Here is a 21501-nt window from a genome sequence, read left to right on the forward strand (position 1 = left end):
ACTTTTGAGAGCCGAGAGTCCACCCTGTCATGCCCAAATTAGCACATTTCTTCTATAGTCCTTTGTTTTACATCAGTCTAACCTCAGAGCTAAGCTCCCACCTCCAATGTAGCAATGCCAACAACCCCCTCTGCTGCTATATTATGTAATCTGAAAGAAGTGGCCTGTAGAAGGGAGGAAATAAAAGGAGTTAACATTGCCAGCAGGGATGAGGAAAATAAATATAAAGGCTAATGTAAAACCAAAGTACATAGAAGGTTCATCCTACAATGCATATCACAGAGCAGACCGCTGGCACTAAATTTATGGAAAGAAGGAGCTTTGAAACAACCATTTTGAACAATGTATACCAAATCAACAACTGCATCACACCAATTCCCAAATAAGATACGGAAGTGACATATCCTCTTTAATGCCAAATGATATGTACAAATATGAATATCGATCTCACCTGGATGACCGCACTGAACCAACAAGTATTCCCCACATTTTTTAATCCCACCGGGCAGTTGTCTTGTCGCTTTCGGTCATAAGGATTGGGCGAGTCACTCCAAACCTCGGTGTGGGTGCGTTTTAGGCTGGCCTTGTTCTCGGCTATACTGGCTTCCAACACCCTAAAGCAAGATGGAAAATACAAGTCATCACACTTCTAGGGCAGATGTTAACAACCAGTCTGGCCAAAGCAGAACTTGGCTAGCATCATTAATTAGCCATAGAACTCTTACTCCTTAACAGTTAAAAAGATACACTTTTAACATTACATAAATACTGAATATTTCTTAATACAGCAACTCCCTGATTCTCAGGGTTATATTGCCCAGAGCTGACAAATTCCTGGGACAATGTAGCCAATAAAGTGAAAAAAAAAAAAAAAAAAAAAAAAAAAGAAAAGAGTGTCTAAGCTTTTTTTTTTTTTACTGCTGGCCATCATCTTCTCTGAATTACAAATACAGAGTCCCTGAAAGTACTAGCAAGTCATTCCGGCCACAGAATTGCATTGTGCTCCAACTTAGAAGAGGTTTCAATTTGCATATGTATTTCAACTATTTTTATGGCCACTATATATGGAACGTAGAGTGAAAGTTGCCTTATACAGTTTTTTCTTTTGCTAAATAAATACAGGTTTACTAAACCAACCAGTTAGTCAATTACTATAAATAATCATAGATCTCTCATTACCACGTCCCTCCTGCTATGCATGAATACTGGGTCATTTTGATTGGCAAAGCTCCCATCTTCCACACACTTCTATTGGCCCACTGATCTGGTGAGCTGCCTCTATGTTCAACAGGAAAGGATTGGAGCAGAACAGATGGGCAAGCTTTGACATAATCATAACATATCTCAGATATGACCAGGGGACTTCTGTTGCCCCAGTGATAATGTTCACTTGGACAAAACATGTAGGGTGGAGCTACAGCAGTGACATCAGCACACCCACCAGGGCGCTTGATGCTGTACATATGATATGCTGTGATTCCTCTCTTATGTGAGTAGATGTCTGCCTTTTTAAAAACTTGCTTTTAATACTGCACCATGAGCAATTCCGTTCCTCCTGCATGAGGTTCTCTGGAGTGACCGATTCCGAAAGTCTGCCAATCTGACTTGGTTTGTGATCAAGAACAAGAAGGTGTCATCAGTGGAGGATCATTTTCCACACTTCCATCCATAACCTAGCTGGCTGATTGAGACCGGAGGAGATTGGTGATCCATCCATCCTTAGTGGGATTGCTTCTTAAAGTGCTGTTGGACCTCCTGTGTCCAGAGGTCTAAGCTTTCGGTAAGAGGCTTTGATATCCCTCTTGGTGTTGTGCACAGTAACAAGGATTGGTGGCCCAGGATTACTGTAGCTGTAGTTGGCGCACAAGAGAGCACTTTGCTTTACTTTGGTTGGCACTATACCTGGCTTCTCTATGAACTTTTTTTTAAAGAACTTTTGGACTTTTTCACATTATTTATTAGGTTGCACTTTACATGAAGTGTGTTTATTTATAATTATTTATGGTTGGTGGTTGTTCTATTTCCATATGCACTTTAATTAGTTATAAATGATTCTGTATCATGCATTATCCTTTAGTAGCGCAACAGATATTTTGGGGGGATTTAGGTATACCCGTGCTAATTGCAGGTTTCCCGTTTCCCAAAAGCTTTGATTCAGGACAATCCAGACACAAGCTACTAGACCACGAATAGCAAACATTTTTAGAGTTGGGTAGCAGGGAACATTTAGGACAAAGAAGAAGAACAGAATCCTGCAGGCATACGTAATTTTTCCAGAAGGGACTGGATTAAAAACAATAACCTAACAAACCCCCATTACCATACCTGCTGATGGCTTGTTCCTCATCAGTGATGCCCGTCTCCCTGAACGTTCTATTTGACTCCTCCAGGCTCAATGCTATTGCCCTCTGAAGGTCATCTTTATCATCACCAGTGAGATCAATCACATCTGGAAAGAAAAAAAAAGGCCCACTTAGTTCCAGACACCTTTAAAAGGTGACAGTAAATGCATTTAATTGGTTCCTAAATTTTCCTGAACAAAAGCTCTGCTCTACACTGTGCTGATCTCTCAAGCATTAAGATAGAAAGATAACAAAACAGGTCCACTTTATCTGTTTGTTTGCTTGCTCCGACAATAAAACAATCCAGCGAGGAGGAACAATCCCTCCGGCAACATCTTTTTTTGTTTTACAAGAACAGGAAATCAGCTGTTCATGAGAGACTTCACATGGGAATGCGCTTTCAATGATCAAGACTGAGCTTAAAAAGAAAAAGTCAAACATTTTCTGTGCAGACATTTACAGTTATTAGAAATCCAGATCTGTGCCTGGAAAGTAGATAGCAGTGAAATAATAACCGGTATTTAACTACACTGCATCAATAACTGGCCTCTGAAATGATATCCTGGCCACACATGTGGCAAACTAAAAGCTCTTTAGCAGCTTATTGAAAACATATGCATGGAAACGCGACATGTCAGTCTTCGGCCCATGTTTTGATAATTTTCTGGTCTGGGGTGTCTAAACTAATGGTCTCTAAACTTCAGCACACGGGCCAGATGTGGCCCTTTTTTGGCCTTTAACCCTTGGAGCACTATTCTTCCCAATGACTCCAACAACGGGACACTATTCCTCCCACGGACACCAACGACGGAGCACTACACCTTCCCCTGACACCAACGATGGGGCACTACTCCTTCCCCTGACACCAACGATGGGGCACTACTCCTTCCCCTGACACCAACAATGGGGCACTACTCCTTCCCCTGACACCAACAATGGGGCACTACTCCTTCCCCTGACACCAACAATGGGGCACTACTCCTTCCCCTGACACCAACAATGGGGCACTACTCCTTCCCCTGACACCAACAATGGGGCACTACTCCTTCCCCTGACACCAACAATGGGGCACTACTCCTTCCCCTGACACCAACAATGGGGCACTACTCCTTCCCCTGACACCAACAATGGGGCACTACTCCTTCCCCTGACACCAACAATGGGGCACTACTCCTTCCCCTGACACCAACAATGGGGCACTACTCCTTCCCCTGACACCAACAATGGGGCACTACTCCTTCCCCTGACACCAACAATGGGGCACTACTGCTTCCCCTGACACCAACAATGGGGCACTACTGCTTCCCCTGACACCAACAATGGGGCACTACTCCTTCCCCTGACACCAACAATGGGGCACTACTCCTTCCCCTGACACCAACAATGGGGCACTACTCCTTCCCCTGACACCAACAATGGGGCACTACTCCTTCCCCTGACACCAACAATGGGGCACTACTCCTTCCCCTGACACCAACAATGGGGCACTACTCCTTCCCCTGACACCAACAATGGGGCACTACTCCTTCCCCTGACACCAACAATGGGGCACTACTCCTTCCCCTGACACCAACAATGGGGCACTACTCCTTCCCCTGACACCAACAATGGGGCACTACTCCTTCCCCTGACACCAACAATGGGGCACTACTCCTTCCCCTGACACCAACAATGGGGCACTACTCCTTCCCCTGACACCAACAATGGGGCACTACTCCTTCCCCTGACACCAACAATGGGGCACTACTCCTTCCCCTGACACCAACAATGGGGCACTACTCCTTCCCCTGACACCAACATTGGGGCACTACTCCTTCCCCTGACACCAACAATGAGGCACTACTCCTTCCACTGACACCAACAATGAGGCACTACTCCTTCCACTGACACCAACAATGGGGCACCATTCCTTCCACTGGCACCAACAATGGGGCAATATTCTTCTGAATAATACAAATGATGGGGCATGGTTTACTTTCCCTGACACCAGGGTATTTTCTACTTCCACCAGCCACAGTCTGAAAGACAGTAAACTAGCCCTTTGTTTAGAATGTCTGGAGAACCCTCGCCTAAACAGTTGAAAGCCACAAAAAAATTCAGCCATTTAGACCCCACAAACTAAGAAAAAACTGAAACCATGGCTTACAGATTGCTGTGGACTCCACTCTGCTATATGACCTTTTTTAGTCTGAATGTTAATAAATGTCCATCAGAGGGTCATTCCCTCTCCTATCTCCCCTGGTCTCCCAGCTTCATCAACAGCATATAAATGTGTGTAGGTGTGCTGTGCAAATCGAAACCTAAGCTGGCCAAATATTGATAGATTTTTTTGTTCAGACTGCAGGCTGAACAAACAAAATGTAACAGATTCCTCCATTTACAGCATGGATGGACAAATATGCAAATGCAGCACCATCTATTGTATCCCGACCCATGAAAAGGACTGTCAAAATACCTGAACAGTAGATGTATCTGACTGGATGTAGTAGCTGTTTGGCTCAAAAAATTCTGCCTGGCTCCTTGATTTTGCAATCAAAGATGTCGGGAAAGAGGGTACAGAAAGGTCCCCTCTGAAGTGAATTTTGACTGGTTCATCAAAGAATGGGATCAATGTCTCTTTGTTCATGGCTATCTTAACGGCATTGCTTTTCTGTGTTTAAAACTAGTGTCAAACACAGGTCAGCAGACCGAATTCCTACTAACTTGATGGATTAGTGTAGAGGGCAGAGTTCAGAGGTTGCATTTGACCAGTTTTATTTTGAGTTTCTTCAGAGGCATCTAGTCCTATTGAGGTTTATTTCAAATACGAGCAATGCAGATAAAAGGCAGCCTTTTTTTTCTTTTTAATCAAACAATACAAGCCTTTTCCATTCCACCGCTTGCATGTGAACATATTTGAATGAAAAAGGCTGCATTTGACAAGAATGTCAGTCTGCATGAGTCACTAGAATGTTGCTATTTGTACAGCTGGTTTGGATTGCAGGATTTTGCAGCGAGGTGCATGCGCTGCTTATACCATCTCTACCTTCTTCAGCCATTCATTTTTGACTTTTTACTAGCTGATGTTGCTGCCCTCTTGAAAATGCTGGCTGCTTGGCTGTCACACTAAAGGAAAAGCCTCAAAACTTTCTGAATCACAAATCCATTGAGCTAGTAAAATCAGAGCTGCAAACTTTTCCCAGGTAAGTAGTACAGGAAGCATTGAAGCCACCACATCAGCATGACAGACAAAAAACTGGCATTTTAAGAAGGAAAAGTTTCTCTCAGTACAGGTTTCCTTAAAAACTGATGCCAAACTGGACCACAATTGCCTCCAGCATTGCTCCTGTTTCTTAGAGCAGGATGCTGCTATATTGCAGAAGCCCAGAACCCTTGAGCAGCAGTAAATATTTTATTTATTTATTTATTTCAGGTACTTACATAGCGCTGTCAATTTATGCAGCGCTTTACATGTATATATTGTACATTCACATCAGTCATATTTAGGCTGTCAGCAGATCCTCTACAAATGTGGCACAGTGCATAAAAAAAAGGGGGCAACTGAGCATGTGCAGAGCAGGGTGAGAGTGTATTACTGGATTTTAAACAGTATTGGCACTTATTTTTAAAGAAGTCCCCATTTAAAAAAAATAATAAATGTACACGTTTTTGCAGGTAAAAAAAGTGCATTTACTACCTTTTTTTTTGTAGGAGACTGGAAAGCATTGCACCCACGATCAGCAGAAGTAGATTGTCAATGTAAGCCGTTTGCTCATACCTCGTACGAGCAGGCAGTTACACAACGGCAGGAAGACTCAAATGAACTACTAGAACACACAACAACACCCTGGTAGTTCATTGACAACTGCAAGCCATTAGCCGCAAAGCTGTTAGATTTCTGTGAATAAATGACACGGCCGTGTGGGCGGAACCACACGCAGCCAAACATATTCCCAAAGGTGATCCTTTAATGTTTCACATAGCTATACCTGCAAAAGGGGTCAGCCTAAAGTGATCTAGCGGGACTTAACTTTCTGACTAAAGTTCACATTCACTTGTCCACAATTGTGCAATTGTCCTCACCACTACACCTCTCTTTATGAACGACCAAGTCTATCACATGTGATATGAATTCATAATTAAAAAAACAAGCTGTCAGCATGCAGCACAAAACTGAACAGGTTTTAATTACGCAGCTCCAAGGTTTCATTTGCATACTTGATAAGCAACAAAAAAAAAAAACCATCGGATTCCACGTTGCAGCCTGTTAAATATCTGTGTTTAACGCAGATGTCAACGAACTGGCACCGGCTTGCAAACAAGAAAAATCTTCTGTCAAGCTGGCTTGTTATCTGGGTCGGAATAGCCTCCCAAGCCTTTTAGTTACAAACTTCCTGGCTAACCCCAAAAGAATAATATTTAACCGTATCAGCCACATCAGCTGCAAGAATCAAAAATAGTTCTATATATGGGCAATGGACCAACCTATAAACCAAAAGGCAGATTTAAAAGATAAATGCATCTTTTACCCAATTTTTCTAGCTGGCCTCCCTCTGCCTTCATAAACCCGATGTGAAATATTGGTAAACAGAGCGATTTAAAAATAAAAGTGCAGATTTAAATATCCTTTGTAATTTCTGTATCAAATGATTGGACCTGAGAGCTCATTCTCAAAGACCTCATTTCTTGATTCCTTATGATTTATAGACAGCAAGTGAATCATTCAGCTGTCCAGAACTATCCTGGAACTATTTCGCCTGATCCTTGAACATCTTCTAGTGACCAAAATGAATTGTTTAAAGCCTGTATAGGAACAAGAAGTTCATTAAGGTGATATTAAAACCTCCAAAAAAAAAAAAAACCTGAGAACTGTAGCTATATACTTTGTCTTCACTGCTTCCCGTTCCCAGCGTTGTACAGTCCTTACAGACTTGCCAGCATAAGAATGTTTCCTATGTTGAGTTTGCACCTAAATAGTTTCTCCGTTATTATTATTATAATACAGTATTTATATAGCGCCAAAAAGTTTGCTCAGCGCTTTACAATATAGTGGGGGACAGTACATGAGACAATACAGTAACAATACAATACACGAGGGGTTCAAGGGCCCTGCTCCTTGGAGCTTACAATCTAGGATCACCAATGTCAACCCAATGTGCATGCTCTCCTGGTGTTGGGGCTGTGGGCACTATGCCAGATAAGCGCACGCACAGTAGTGGCCAACTCCTTCCAATCCAAGCACAGTACGGTGTATGTGCCAGATGGACACAGCACCAGATCTCAGAAAGACAGAAGTACTGAATGCAAATTTGCCGGCCAGACAGCGCCAGCAACCCTCTACTGCGCATATGCTGGCTGGACACAACTCCAGCCGCCGTACAAGGAGATAAAAAAAGCATCAAAAGATAAGGATTGGGGAGACAAAAAAAAAAAAAAACACATTTACACCGTTTAAGTGGAGCTTAATTTAAAGTGTAGTTTTAGGCCTCAGGATGATTTGCCAACTCTCCTAGAAGCCCTTTGGCAAAAAAACACCTGTAAAAGCCTGTACCGTGTTTAGGTGTGTCAAGCACTATGGTGTTAACTTAATTGGCCAAAATAATAATTTATTCTGGTCACTGAAATTAATGTTCAAGCGTTAAATGCACCTAGCGGTAAGCCACGTTTAGACTCGATCACAGGCGACAAAATGCTGCTGCTCCTGGACATATGTCATTATTTAAAAAAGATAAATCTAGATTCGCAAGGGCATGTCATGCACAGATTTATTTATATCCCTTGTGGCTTTCAAAGTGTATATTTAAATTTAAGATTTGCTCTCTGAGCTCAGTTTTAAGAAGCTAGGGGTTGCTGGGCACTTTCACCCCCTGCCACACTTTGAATGACAATTGTGTGATCATGCAATACTGTACGCAAATTTATAATTTTTTGAGACAGATTTCTTTTGGTGGTATTTAATCACCACTGGGATATTTTTTTACAAAAATTTGCAAATAAATACATTTTCTTCACTAATATGTGCCGATGAGGCTTCAGTGATGGGCAATGATGAGACTGCAGTGATGGGCACTGTATGGTACTGATAAGCTGCACTGTTGGGCACTGACCATCAGTGTAAATGTCCCGTCACAGGAAAGCCAGTTATCAGCTTTCCTTTCCTCAGACAGCAACAGCGCTGAGGAAAGGAAATGCCAATAGCTGGCATTTGTTTACATGTGATCAGCTGTGATTGGACACAGCTGAAAACATGACAAAGAGCCAGATCCAAGTCATTGGCTCTTAACCCTAATTGGTGAGGTATTGTGTCCGAGACACACAGTTCACCATTGATCGCCGGGGAGCGCATGAGCGTAATGATTGGGAGGACATCATTTATTTCAGGTACTTACATAGTGCCATCAATTTACACAGCGCTTTACAAATACTGTACATTAACATCAGTCCCTGTCCTCAAGGAGCGTACAAAGTTCCCTTACATTCATACATACACATAGTAGGGCCAATTTAGACAGGAGCTAATTAGCCTACCAGCATGTCTGTGGAGAGTGGGAGGAAACCGGAGTACCCGGAAGAAACCCACGTAGGCACAGGGTGAACATGCAAGCACCAGGCAGGTGGTACCGTGGTTGGGATTCGAACCAATGACCCTAGTACTGCCAGGCGAAAGTCTCAAATATTATCTGATAATCTGCTATAGTCCGGGCAGGATCTGGTTAAATAGAACCGATCCCAACTGGAGTTATGCAAGAATCTTAGTAAGTCTTAAATTATAACAAATGAGCAAGGTTACAAATAAAGTATAAAATTGACTTACTTGTGTCCGCCTGGCTGCCCACACTGATGTATCGGTCATTATTGGGGAGCGCAGTCTGATAGTACGTGGCTTCTTCTGGCTGTGGGAGCTTTGCATTATTTGCTGTAAGAAATGCAACCGCTAACTCCAGATTTCCATTACTGTCCTGAAAATCCACAAACAAATGGCCTTCATTAAATAAAATGAAAACACATAAGTGAAGGAGACACTGCACTCCCCACACATATTCCTATTTAAAACATACTTCATGCCATCTTTTCATTAATCTATATATAGTGTCTCTGGCGAGTCTAATTCAAATATCTAAAATCATGTGCATCTATAATGAGATGCCTAGCGTAGTACCTATCTGTGCTGTGTGCATATGTATCACTGCTTAGCTCAGCACAGAAATGAATCAGAAGAAAAGGGGAGCACATCAGGGAAAAGGCTGGGGCTCCAGAGAAACAAAGCAACTCAACAATCACTTTATGGGCTGGCTTATGCAAACTGTGTTCAGATAACAAAACCTGGCATTTTCAGGTGTCTGGGAGTCAATGGTGCAGTGTCTAGCCCCACTGTCAGCAGTCTGTCAAAATCTCTGGCAGGCATAATTATACAGCAGCTGGACAGTGAACCAAGTTGTATGTGCATTTAGAGCTGCAAGCCCAGAATGCAGGAATCACTTGGTACAGCACCAAGCCAACAAGTATCAGTTTATTCTTTAACATGCAACATTGGGTGTAGTCAGCAAGTCAGAAATGCACATAAAGCACTCTTTTTGACCCTTCTGTCTGAACAAATTAAAAAAAATTTTCTGGCTAGAATATGGAAACGTTAGAACCTCTGTCAGATTTTTCTTGTTGTCTGTGTCCTCAGAGATTCAACCTCTCTATTGGCCCTGGTGACCACTGTCTCAAATACAGAAACTAATGAGAAACCTAACATGCAGTCAAGTTAAAAGTTATGATGGGCAACTTGATCTAGTGACAACTGTCCAAGAGGAGATATACCCTCGCTTTGGAGAGATCTCCACTTACTTTCTGTGTAGTTTATTCAATACGATTGCCTTTATTAACTGTGCCATCATTAGATGTCCATTTAAGAGCCATTCAAGCAGAAAGCTGGAAAACATTGTTTTATCACAACTTTATATTCCTAAATGTACACATTAATGAACGCATAATGTAGTATTACATAATTTATAATTACATCTACCAGTGACATCATTTGGGTAAAGGTATTGTAAACTGTACATGCCCATTCATACGATTTAATAGGCGCAGAGAGATACTCTGATGTGGTTTTATTACGTATTATGTACAAACATGTTTAAATCATATTTTGATAGTTTTTTTTTTTCCTTTTAGACATACTGTCAATACAATTTAAATATAATGAAATCTGTGGTTCCTGACAGACTTCTACTCCTTTCACCTGTGCTAAATTTGCCATAAACAAAAAGCACAAATGAAGTTAAATTTGCTATGCACGTTTGCAGCTCTTCTCTCCCCTCACTTCTGAGTCCTGATGTCGGTTTTCTACAGTAACAGAAACAGACAGCAGGGCTCAGGAGCGAGTATGCAAATGGTACCTCATAGGAAGCGTTTTCCTATGGGGTACCATTGAGAAGAGGAGACGCCAGGAGCATCCGTGGGGAACCCTAGAAGAGAATGTCTGGGGTAGCTCTGTGCAATTCCATTACACACAGCAGGTAACTAAAAACCTGTTTGCTATTTAACCACTTGCCTACTGGGCACTTATAGCCCCTTCCTGCCCGGGCCAATTTTCAGCTTTCAGAACTATCGCACTTTGAATGACAATTGTGCGGTCATGGAACATTGTACCCATATGAAATTTTTATAATTTTTTCACACACAGAGCTTTCTTTTGGTGGTATTTAATCGCCCCTGGGTGTTTAATTTTTTGCACTATAAACAAAAAAAGAGCAAAAAGTTTGAAAAAAAAAAAGTTTCTGTGTTTCTATTATACAATTTTGCAAACAGGTAATTTTTCTCCTTCAACGATGTGCGTTGATGAGGCTGCACTGATAGGCAGCACTGATGGGATTGCACAGATAGGCAGCACTGATGGGATGGCATGGATAGGGGGCACAGGTGGGCGACGCTGATGGGCTACCTATCGGGGGACTCGTCAAAGCGGAGCCAGGAACTTTGGCAGAGGACCCCAGAAGGAGGAGGATCGAGGTTGCTCTGTGCAGAACCATTAATTAAAAAGTTTTACAATCCCTGATGGCTTTAAAGTGTACTTACACATTTGCAGCCAAATTGGGTAAAACCTACTTTATGCAGCATTTGGTGCATGTTCTCGTTCACATTAAAAAAAAAAAAAAAAAAAATTAGTTTTTTTTTTTTTTTATGTTCTATTCTTGACCCTCCAGCAAAGAAAATTCCTATCTAGTTGTAGGTAGTTATGAAGGCGCTGGGCAGCTGTGGTTTCCATAATCAACCAGGTCTGTACTGTCCTAACAAAGTGTTAAAGGTGTAGAGGCTGGGCTTCTTGCATTGCATGTTAATGAGAATAAAATTTGGGACAGGCTCACTCTAAAATGTGTCATAGATGGATAGAAATTTGGCTAATTCAGCAGGGACCGTCCAAATTCCAATCCATCTATGGCCAATCCCATTCATGAGAAGTAAATCTAATCATCGAATTTTCATGAATGGGCTTGTTAGAATAGACTGCATCCCTGATCAAACACAAATTTTCCGACAGCCGAGGGGTACCCACTGTCAAAATACAATATCACAGTGGGGATCTTTACAGGAGGAAAAAAAAAAAAAAAGACCCATATATGGCCAGCCTTATATTATTCCAAAAACTTTGCAGTAAGCCAATGCACCTCTTCCTGAGAAACTTCTTAAAAGATGGTATTCTAAAAAGAAATATTTAAAACTATTTTTTTTAGGCATGCTATATGAGTAAGAACATATGACATTTGCACAAGTGGAAATACGCTTTAGGATGTTCCTACAATGGGTGTATAGAGCGGTTTCTAAGGAAATAAACAAATGACTCAAACAGAAATGGAAACTAGCACACCAACAAATGTATTACTTTAAGGAAAATATTTCAGTTCTACAAGAAAGCAACTTGATGTAATGAGGCCATTGATGGAACAATACAAATTAGACCTCATCCATCAAAGTGTAAGATTTTTTTACTTTAATTTTCCAATTTTGGAGGCACCTACAGTGCATAAAGGCAGACAGCTCCCTATCAATTTTAGCCGTATTACTAATTAGTCATGTTAGATTTTGCCAGATGATCGCTATTCTTGTTCTGGAATAAGGACATCACTAGAAGTGCCTAAGCAGAGTGAATGGAAGTGTTCCAACCATCTAACGTCTGTGGACACCTTAAAATGTGAGGATTTTCAGGGTTTACTCAAGAGAACACCAGCTGCCAATGTCAGTGCTGACAAAAGAAATAAAAACACAAGTCAATCCAAGTTGTCATGTATGTCTGGGTAGTCTAGTGACTTTTCCATCAGTGCAGGTTTGTAGAGGCCTGGAGGAATGTGGTTTGAGGGCCCATTCACAACACTTGCAGCACGCTCTGTCCAATTACATCCATTGTGCTAAAGTGCAACTCCACTTTTGTGGGGAAAAAAGCCATATTGTAACAATGTTATTAAAAATAACCTTTCCTTTTAAATCTGCAGCTCTGTAGATTTCTGTAAAATTCAATGCAAGACGGCAACCTGGAAGCGTCCTGTACATAGTTTGTATTTGGACACCCCCCAGAAACATTTCCCGCTTGAGTGATTGGCTCACCAATTTTCCCAGAAGTCTGCACTAAAATACAAGTCAGATTTTAGGAATTTTCTGCAATAAAAATTTCATTTTTGGTGAGATACTTCTACAGGCTTAATCAGTGTGCACATTGACACAAACAAATAGATCTTCAGAGCAGAAACAGGTGGGAATCTGCAAAAAAGTTTAAGGGCTTATGTACACTGCAGCTGATGAACTCACATTCAGGAGCTTTTCTGCGTTTTTTTCAGCAGCTGCTGAACTCTCCCTAATGTTTTCCTATGTGTCCATGTACACGGTCGTTTACATGTACAGTGGGGCAAAAAAGTATTTAGTCAGCCACCAATTGTGCAAGTTCTCCCACTTAAAAAGATGAGAGAGGCCTGTAATTGGCATCATAGGTAGACCTCAACTATGAGAGACAAAATGAGAAAAAAAATCCAGACAATCACATTGGCTGATTTGGAAATAATTTATTTGCAAATTATGGTGGAAAATAAGTATTTGGTCAATATCAAAAGTTCATCTCAATACTTTGTTATATATCCTTTGTTGGCAATGACAGAGGTCAAACGTTTCCTGTAAGTCTTCACAAGGTTGGCACACACTGTTGCTGGTATGTTGGCCCATTCCTCCATGCAGATCTCCTCTAGAGCAGTGATGTTTTGGGGCTGTCGCTGGGCAACACGGACTTTCAACTCCCTCCAAAAGGTTTTCTATGGGGTTGAGATCTGGAGACTAGCTAGGCCACTCCAGGACCTTGAAATGCTTCTTACGAAGCCACTCCTTCGTTGCCCGGGCGGTATGTTTGGGATCATTGTCGTGTTGGAAGACCCAGCCACGTTTCATCTTCAATGCCCTTGCTGATGGAAGGAGGTTTGCACTCAAAATCTCAGGATACATGGCCCCATTCATTCTGTCCTGTACATGGATCAGTTGTCTTGGTCCCTTTGCAGAGAAACAGCCCCAAAGCATGATGTTACCACCCCCATGCTTCACAGTAGGTATGGTGTTCTTTGGATGCAACTCAGCATTCTCTCTCCTCCAAACACGACGAGTTGTGTTTCTACCAAACAGTTCTATTTTGGTTTCATCTGAGCATATGACATTCTCCCAATCCTCTTCTGGATCATCCAAATGCTCTCTAACAAACTAGGGGCCCGGACATTTACTGGCTTAAGCAGGGGACACGTCTGGCACTGCAGGATCCGAGTCCCTGGTGGCGTAGTGTGTTACTGATGATAGCCTTTGTTACGTTGGTCACAGCTCTCTGCAGGTCATTTGCTAGGCCCCCCCGTGTGGTCCTGCGATTTTTGCTCACCGTTCTTGTGATCATTTTGACCCCACGGGCTGAGATCTTGCGTGGAGCCCCAGATCGAGGGAGATTATCAGTGGTCTTGTATGTCTTCCATTTTATAATTATTGCTCCCACAGTTGATTTGTTCACACCAAGCTGCTTGCCTATTGCAGATTCAGTCTTCCCAGCCTGGTGCAGGTCTACAATTTTGTTTCTGGTGTCCTTCGACAGCTCTTTGGTCTTCACCATAGTGGAGTTTGGAGTGTGACTGTTTGAACTTATCAGTATAAAAGACACCTGTCTACAACCTCAAACAGGTGCCATTGATACAGGTAATGAATGCAGGACAGAGGAGCCTCTTAAAGAAGAAGGTACAGGTCTGTGAGAGCCAGAAATCTTGCTTGTTTGTAGGTGACCAAATACTTATTTTCCACCATAATTTGCAAATAACTTCTTTCCAAATCAGCCAATGTGATTGTCTGGATTTTTTGCACATTTTGTCTCTCATAGTTGAGGTCTACCTATGATTCCAATTACAGGCTTCTCATCTTTTTAAGTGGGAGAACTTGCACAATTGGTGGCTGACTAAATACTTTTTTGCCCCACTGTAGTTGAGTTTACAGTTTTTTTTGAAAGAGTAGATTTTATCAGCGTTTCAAACGCCAAACACTTGTGAACGCAGCTAACCATGTTTATAAGCGTTTGCATTTAGAAGTGTTTTTTTTTTTTTTAACTGTTCCATATCCAGATGCTGTCCAGAGCCTTTATTCATCATCAGAAATGCATGCAAAGCATTTTCCATGTATTCAAATGGACCCGGTACACCAGCGCGGTCAGTTCCAGGTTTTGTGTGAAGGAAAAAATGGTAGAACGTGCCGCATTATACTCCTGATGGGATCCACAGTGAATACAACCGGAAAAGACAGGTCATCTCAACACATACTGCTCTCTCTGCTTCTGCTCTCTCTATTTCTCTCAAAATGTCTGAAATAGTTAATTTTTTACCGTTTTCAGTGCATTCTGCGCATTTAGGAAGGTCTCCTAGGGGGGTATCCTCCTGCGCTTAGTATGGGTAGGTCCCTAACTACTAGCTGCAATCACTCAACCTCAACCAATAAGTCATAAATAACATGCATTAAATAGTGAAGCGCTCCCACATTATCTAAAAGAATTCCCTCTGTGTATAACTTAATTACCAACTGAACTTAAAATAATCAATATTGTACGGTGATAAAAAACATATGAGCTAAAATACATAAACACCTCTCATATATATCAATTAATCTTGCCTCTTAATAAATCTGTGATGAAAAAATGACAATTAAAAAAATTTCATGATAAATCCTCAACTATCAGTGATACATCAATTGACATAATAATACTAATAACATAATGAATTGTGACAAATCGTGATGATTGTTATGAACCTATACATCAAAAACCAGTGATTCTGTAACAAATAATGTAATACATATAACCCGAAATAAAAATAATAATAGACTGCTACTTAATACTGTGATAAAATAAATGAACTCAGTGTACAAAATAAACTCGAAAAAGTCCATGCAAAAATTTGTGAAAAACACTCTGTGATCTCCACTTCTAGTGCTCAAAAAGGAATCCTACAAAGGCAGCAATGCCTGCTCACCTCCCCTCCTCGACCCACATAGGGCCACAAGGCAAAAAAACTCTCCTCACAGGCAATCTTTTCCTCCAAGCAACTCAGCAAGGGACCTCTGGACTTCCACTCCACCTCCTCTCACCTCGTCATATAGGACACAAACAAAAGCTTCCCATAGTATAATACCGTTTATTTAGAAGTAATTTGGCATAACAAACTCTTTTCCACTCACATGTAGTCTTTGAATACAGCGCTTTCCACCTCACATCATGGGTGTATTCTCATTCACATACAGGGAGGGAAACAGGAACGCCATTCCCAGTTCGAGATTACGTCACTTCCAGTCACGTGGGGACGTTTGTCCGGACGCAGCGGCCATATTTGTTTCCCTCCCTGTATGTGAATGAGAATACACCCATGATGTGAGGTGGAAAGCGCTGTATTCAAAGACTACATGTGAGTGGAAAAGAGTTTGTTATGCCAAATTACTTCTAAATAAACGGTATTATACTATGGGAAGCTTTTGTTTGTGTCCTATATGACGAGGTGAGAGGAGGTGGAGTGGAAGTCCAGAGGTCCCTTGCTGAGTTGCTTGGAGGAAAAGATTGCCTGTGAGGAGAGTTTTTTTGCCTTGTGGCCCTGTGTGGGTCGAGGAGGGGAGGTGAGCAGGCATTGCTGCCTTTGTAGGATTCCTTTTTGAGCACTAGAAGTGGAGATCACAGAGTGTTTTTCACAAATTTTTGCATGGACTTTTTCGAGTTTATTTTGGACACCGAGTTCATTTATTTTATCACAGTATTAAGTAGCAGTCTATTATTATTTTTATTTCGGGTTATATGTATTACATTATTTGTTACAGAATCACTGGTTTTTGATGTATAGGTTCATCACAATCATCACGATTTGTCACAATTCATTATGTTATTAGTATTATTATGTCAATTGATGTATCACTGATAGTTGAGGATTTATCATGAAATTTTTTTAATTGTCATTTTTTCATCACAGATTTATTAAGAGGCAAGATTAACTGATATATATGAGAGGTGTTTATGTATTTTAGCTCATATGTTTTTTATCACCGTACAATATTGATTATTTTAAGTTCAGTTGGTAATTAAGTTATACACAGAGGGAATTCTTTTAGATAATGTGGGAGCGCTTCACTATTTAATGCATGTTAGGAAGGTCTCCTGATGTTATCTTTAAAAAAAAGTTTCTAAACTCAAACGCAGTATGCAAACGCGGCTAAACAGACATTTTTTTAAACTACATTTTCCAGCAGTCAGTTTCCAGCATTCAGAAGTGTTTTCCAAACATCCCCTGTGCATGGAGCCTAAAGGATAAGTTCACTTTTGGGAAAATGTTACATGTTCCCAATGCTGCCGCTGCCTGATCCTCCCCTCCCTATGACAGAAGTACGGGGAGAAGTTCCCTGTACTAAGGAGGCAGATATTGACAGGTCTGCAGGAGACCTACACGGCACCAGTGATCTGCTGATTGCTGGTGCAATGCTTTACAGGCTTCTGCAAACAAGAATAATAAATGCACATTTTTTACCTGCAAAAAAATGTGCATTTATTATTTTTTGGTCAAAAGGTGAAGTTATCCTTTAAATCCCTGCAATGTAAATTTATCACCCAGAGGGAATAGTTTTTTTCTTAACAACAGTGGATAACAAAGAGTGGTTATAAAGCCGAAATATTTTTTTTAACTTAATGCATTCCTTGCATTAAGGTAAAAAATATTTGGGCATCAGTTGTACTCCCCCCCCCCCCCCCACCTCCCCCATCCTTTTTACTTACCTAAGCCCTCATTCGATCCAGCACTGCGCCTGTCTGCAACTCTTTTCTCGGTCAGACTTTGCTGAGGCAGCGGAAGCCATTGATGAGGGAGCAGAGTCACATGGTCTGTGTTTACAGATGCAGGCAGACGTGCTTAGGTGAGAGCCAGCACAATTACCCCCATAGAAAATGTTTTTTTATGGGGGCACTCGCGGGACAGGAAGAGCAAGGAGCGACAGGTGGGGGACCAGAGAAGAGGTGGTTCGGGGACACTGCACAGAGCAGGCACGTATAAACCGGTTATTTTAAAAATGCATTTACAATCACTTTAGGGCAACTCATTCATTTAAATTTAGATCCTTATTCACTAAAAAAACGTGAATGGCAGTGCTGCACACTGCAAGTTGGTGCATTGCTGCACGTTGGTCGGCAAAGTGTATTGAGGTCCAATTCATTCTAAAAGCACCACATCGAAGCAACACATCCAATGTGTACTGCCACACTTTCCCATAATGCAAGAGTGTGAACAGGCCCTAATGGTAAAAAACTGCCTGCCACCACAAACACACACCCCAAGATTCAATTTAAATAGAAACTTAATACTACCCTTTTATGGGCAACAAAGATCTGTAGGTAATGTATTTACTATAACCACAATATTACCATTAGATTAAAAGAATATAGACGCCTATGAAATATCAGTATACACAGTACTTCATCTTGTTCCTATATCCTTTTGACTTCATCTACTGGTTATACTACAAGATATAACCTGTTCTGACATAGGCAAGTTAAACATAATCGACAAAAGAGAAAGGCGACTAGACAGCATTGCCTTTTAATGTACTGTACAACCCTGTTAAGAATCACACAAATATTAATTTTCACAAAGTCTGCTGCTTCAGTGTCTTTAGATCTTTTTGTCAGATGTTACTATGGTATGCGGTAGTATAATTACAAGCATTTCATAAGTGTCCAAGGCTTTTATTAGCAATTAAGTTTATGCAGTGGTGCACCAAAATGAAAACTCTGGTGCCAAAACCGAACCTTCAGGATGCACTCGGCCGAAAACCAAAATTAACATTTTTTAAAAATGTATATGTTTTTCAAATGCAATTTTATTGGGAAAAAAATACACTTTTCTGAAAAAAAAACACAATGTATACCCCATTTTTTTTTTGTAAATGATGAAAGCTGATGTTACGCTAAGTAAAAAAGATACCCAACATGCCATATTTTAAAACTGCGCTCGCTCATGGAATGGCGCCAAACTGCGGTACTTAAAAATTTCTATGGGTGACACTTTAAAAACTTCTGCAGTTTACCAGTTTAACATTACAGAGGAAGTCTAGTGCTAGAATTATTGTTCTCTCTGACGTTTGCGGCGATACATCATGTGTGTTTTGAACACGGTTTACGTATGTGGGCTGGGCCTACACATGTTCACTGTGGGAAAGCATGGGGACACGGGAGCACTTTAAAAAATTTTATTTTATTACTTTTTTTTTCCAGTTTCCCTTTAGACTTTTTTTTTTTTAATCACTTTTATTCCTATCACAAGGAATGCAAACATCCCTTGATATAAATAAGCAGTGACAGGTCATCTTTATGAAGAGAGCTGAGGTCAAGATCTCTCCTCTACAATGTAAAGCATTAGGAAAAAAAAAAAAAAAAAAAAAAAGAAAAAAGGAGTTGGCTACACGGCGCCGGAACTGACGTAATGTCGTTCTGGTCCTCCAAAGGCATAGAGATGAGTGGAGGCCATCTTTCCTTCACAGATTTTTATGCCCAGCACCAGGATCATTGGATAGGTTCTCAGGTAAGGCAGAGAACCACCAGAAGGCAGTGGGCGGGGCTATTTTTGGCACCTGTATCGGAGCCCATTTTCATAGCCAAAGGCCGATAAGGGTATTTTCAGCAGCCAAAATTTCAGTACATCCATAATTTGCAGAGTTGACCCTTCTTTTTTAAGACCTCTGCAGTTCGCCCTGGCATGTTGTTAATCAACTTCTGGGCCACATCCTGACTGTTGGCAGCCCATCCTTGGATAATCAATGCTTAACGTTTGTCATAATTGGTGGGGGTTTTGTTCACCCGCCTCTTGAGGATTGACCACAAGTCCTCAATGGGATTAAGGTCTGGGGAGTTTGTCCTTGGACCCAATATTTCAATGTTTTGTTCCCTAAGCCGCTTAGTTCTCACTTTTGCCTTATGGCACGGTGCTCCATCATGCTGGAAAAGGCATTGTTCATCACCAAACTGTTCTTAGAAGGTTATGAGAAGTTGCTCTTGGAGGATGATTTGTACCATTCTTTATCCATGGCTGTGAATGAGACCACTCCCTTAGCTGAGAAGCAACCGCACACATGAATGCTGTCAGGATGCTTTACTTTTGGTATGACACAGGACTGATGGTAGTGCTCACCTTTTTCTTCTCCGGACAAGGTTTTTTCTGGATAACCCAAACAATCGTAAAAGGGATTCATAATAGAAAACGATTTTACCCCAGTCCTCAGCAGTCTAATCCCTGTACCTTTCGCACAATAGCAGTCTGTCCCTGATGTTTTCCCTGGAGAGAAGTGGATTTTTTGGTGCCCTTCTTAACACCAGGCCATCTTCCAAAAGTCTTCGCCTCACTTAGCATGCAGATGTACTCACACCAGCCTGCTGCCATTCCTGAGCAAGCTCTGCACTGGTGGTGCCCCGATCCCACAGCTGAATCAACTTTAGGAGACGGTCCTGGCGCTTGCTGGACTTTTTTGGGTGCCTGAAACCTTCTTCACAACAACAAATGAACCTCTGTATTTGAAGTTCTTGATGATCCAATAAATGGTTAATTTATGTGCAATCTTAGTAGCAGCAATATCCTTGCCTGTGAAACCCATTTGATGCAAAGCAATGATGACTGTTAACCATGGTTAACGGAAAGGAAACACATGCAGAGGAAGAACAATTTTCTCAAGCACCACCCTCCTTTTAAAGCTTCCAGTCTGTTATTCCAACTCGATCAGCATGACAGAGTGCTGTCAAGCCTTGTCCTCCTCAACAATGACACCTGTGTTAATGAGAGAATCACTGACACGTCAGCTGGTCCTTTTGTGGCAGGGTTGAAATGCAGTGGAAATGCTTTTTTGGGGATTATGTTCATTTTCATGGCAAAGAGGGACTTTGCAATTAATTGCAATTCATCTGATCACGCCTCATAAAATTCTGGAGTATATGCACATTGTGAAAATTATTATTTGTGTCATTCTCAAAACACAGCTGTATATGGGCCGATTTATTGTCATGTACATGCTCTGTCCCATGTCCCAACACTTCTACATGGCACTGCTTAGGGATGCCACACATTTTTCTACCTATTTTTGGGTGTTTTAGTTGGCAAAAAAAGGAATAAAGAACTCCAGGCTAGTGCACTTCTACTTTGCCAGTCTTCTGATTCCCACACCTTCACCAACCATGCTCATCTGGCAAATGTTCATTGTACCGGTGAATGGTGATTACATTGACCTAAGGTCCCAAGAGTAGGGTGGAGAGGAGGTGGAGAGGTGCCAATGGATGGTGCAAAGCTGAACCAGGATACACTGGTTTTACCATCCTGAATGTAGTCAGATAGGGGTGTCAAGAGTCACATTATTAGCTGAACAGAACTACAAATTCTTGGCTGGGTAAAACAGTTAAACATTTCATCTGTGTACAGATGTTTGGCCAGAGTACTACCGTAATTTGTCCAACTCATTTAAAGAAAGAGTCAGACTTTAGGTTACATTTCTAAAATATGTGGAAATGGACAACTGAGTCATTAGGATGAAGGTGTTTAACTGTTGAACAAATGCAGAAGTGTTGGCAGTGCAGTGATTCAAATTCAGAACAAATGAAATGAAATTTCAGTTCTGAGTATCGGTCACG

The 21501-nt window shown here is 41.3% G+C and overlaps 1 protein-coding gene across 3 annotated transcripts in view; it reads right to left on the reverse strand.

The window, feature by feature from the left end:
* Window positions 1–21501, reverse strand: part of USP25 (ubiquitin specific peptidase 25) — a 184841-nt gene that overhangs the window by 85592 nt on the left and 77748 nt on the right. For all 3 annotated transcript variants that reach the window (XM_089657388.1, XM_089657387.1, XM_089657386.1), the window contains exons 3-5: window positions 9136–9280; window positions 2326–2449; window positions 452–614 (exon numbers count right to left, since the gene is read on the reverse strand). In XM_089657388.1, the coding sequence (XP_089513514.1) occupies window positions 452–614; window positions 2326–2449; window positions 9136–9280 (432 nt within the window). The remainder of the gene's footprint in view (window positions 1–451; window positions 615–2325; window positions 2450–9135; window positions 9281–21501) is intronic.

This window comes from Staurois parvus, unplaced genomic scaffold (genome assembly GCF_062004578.1).
Source record: "Staurois parvus isolate SC_StPar_1 unplaced genomic scaffold, SC_StPar_1.0 ptg000988l, whole genome shotgun sequence".
Lineage (NCBI taxonomy): Eukaryota > Metazoa > Chordata > Amphibia > Anura > Ranidae > Staurois > Staurois parvus.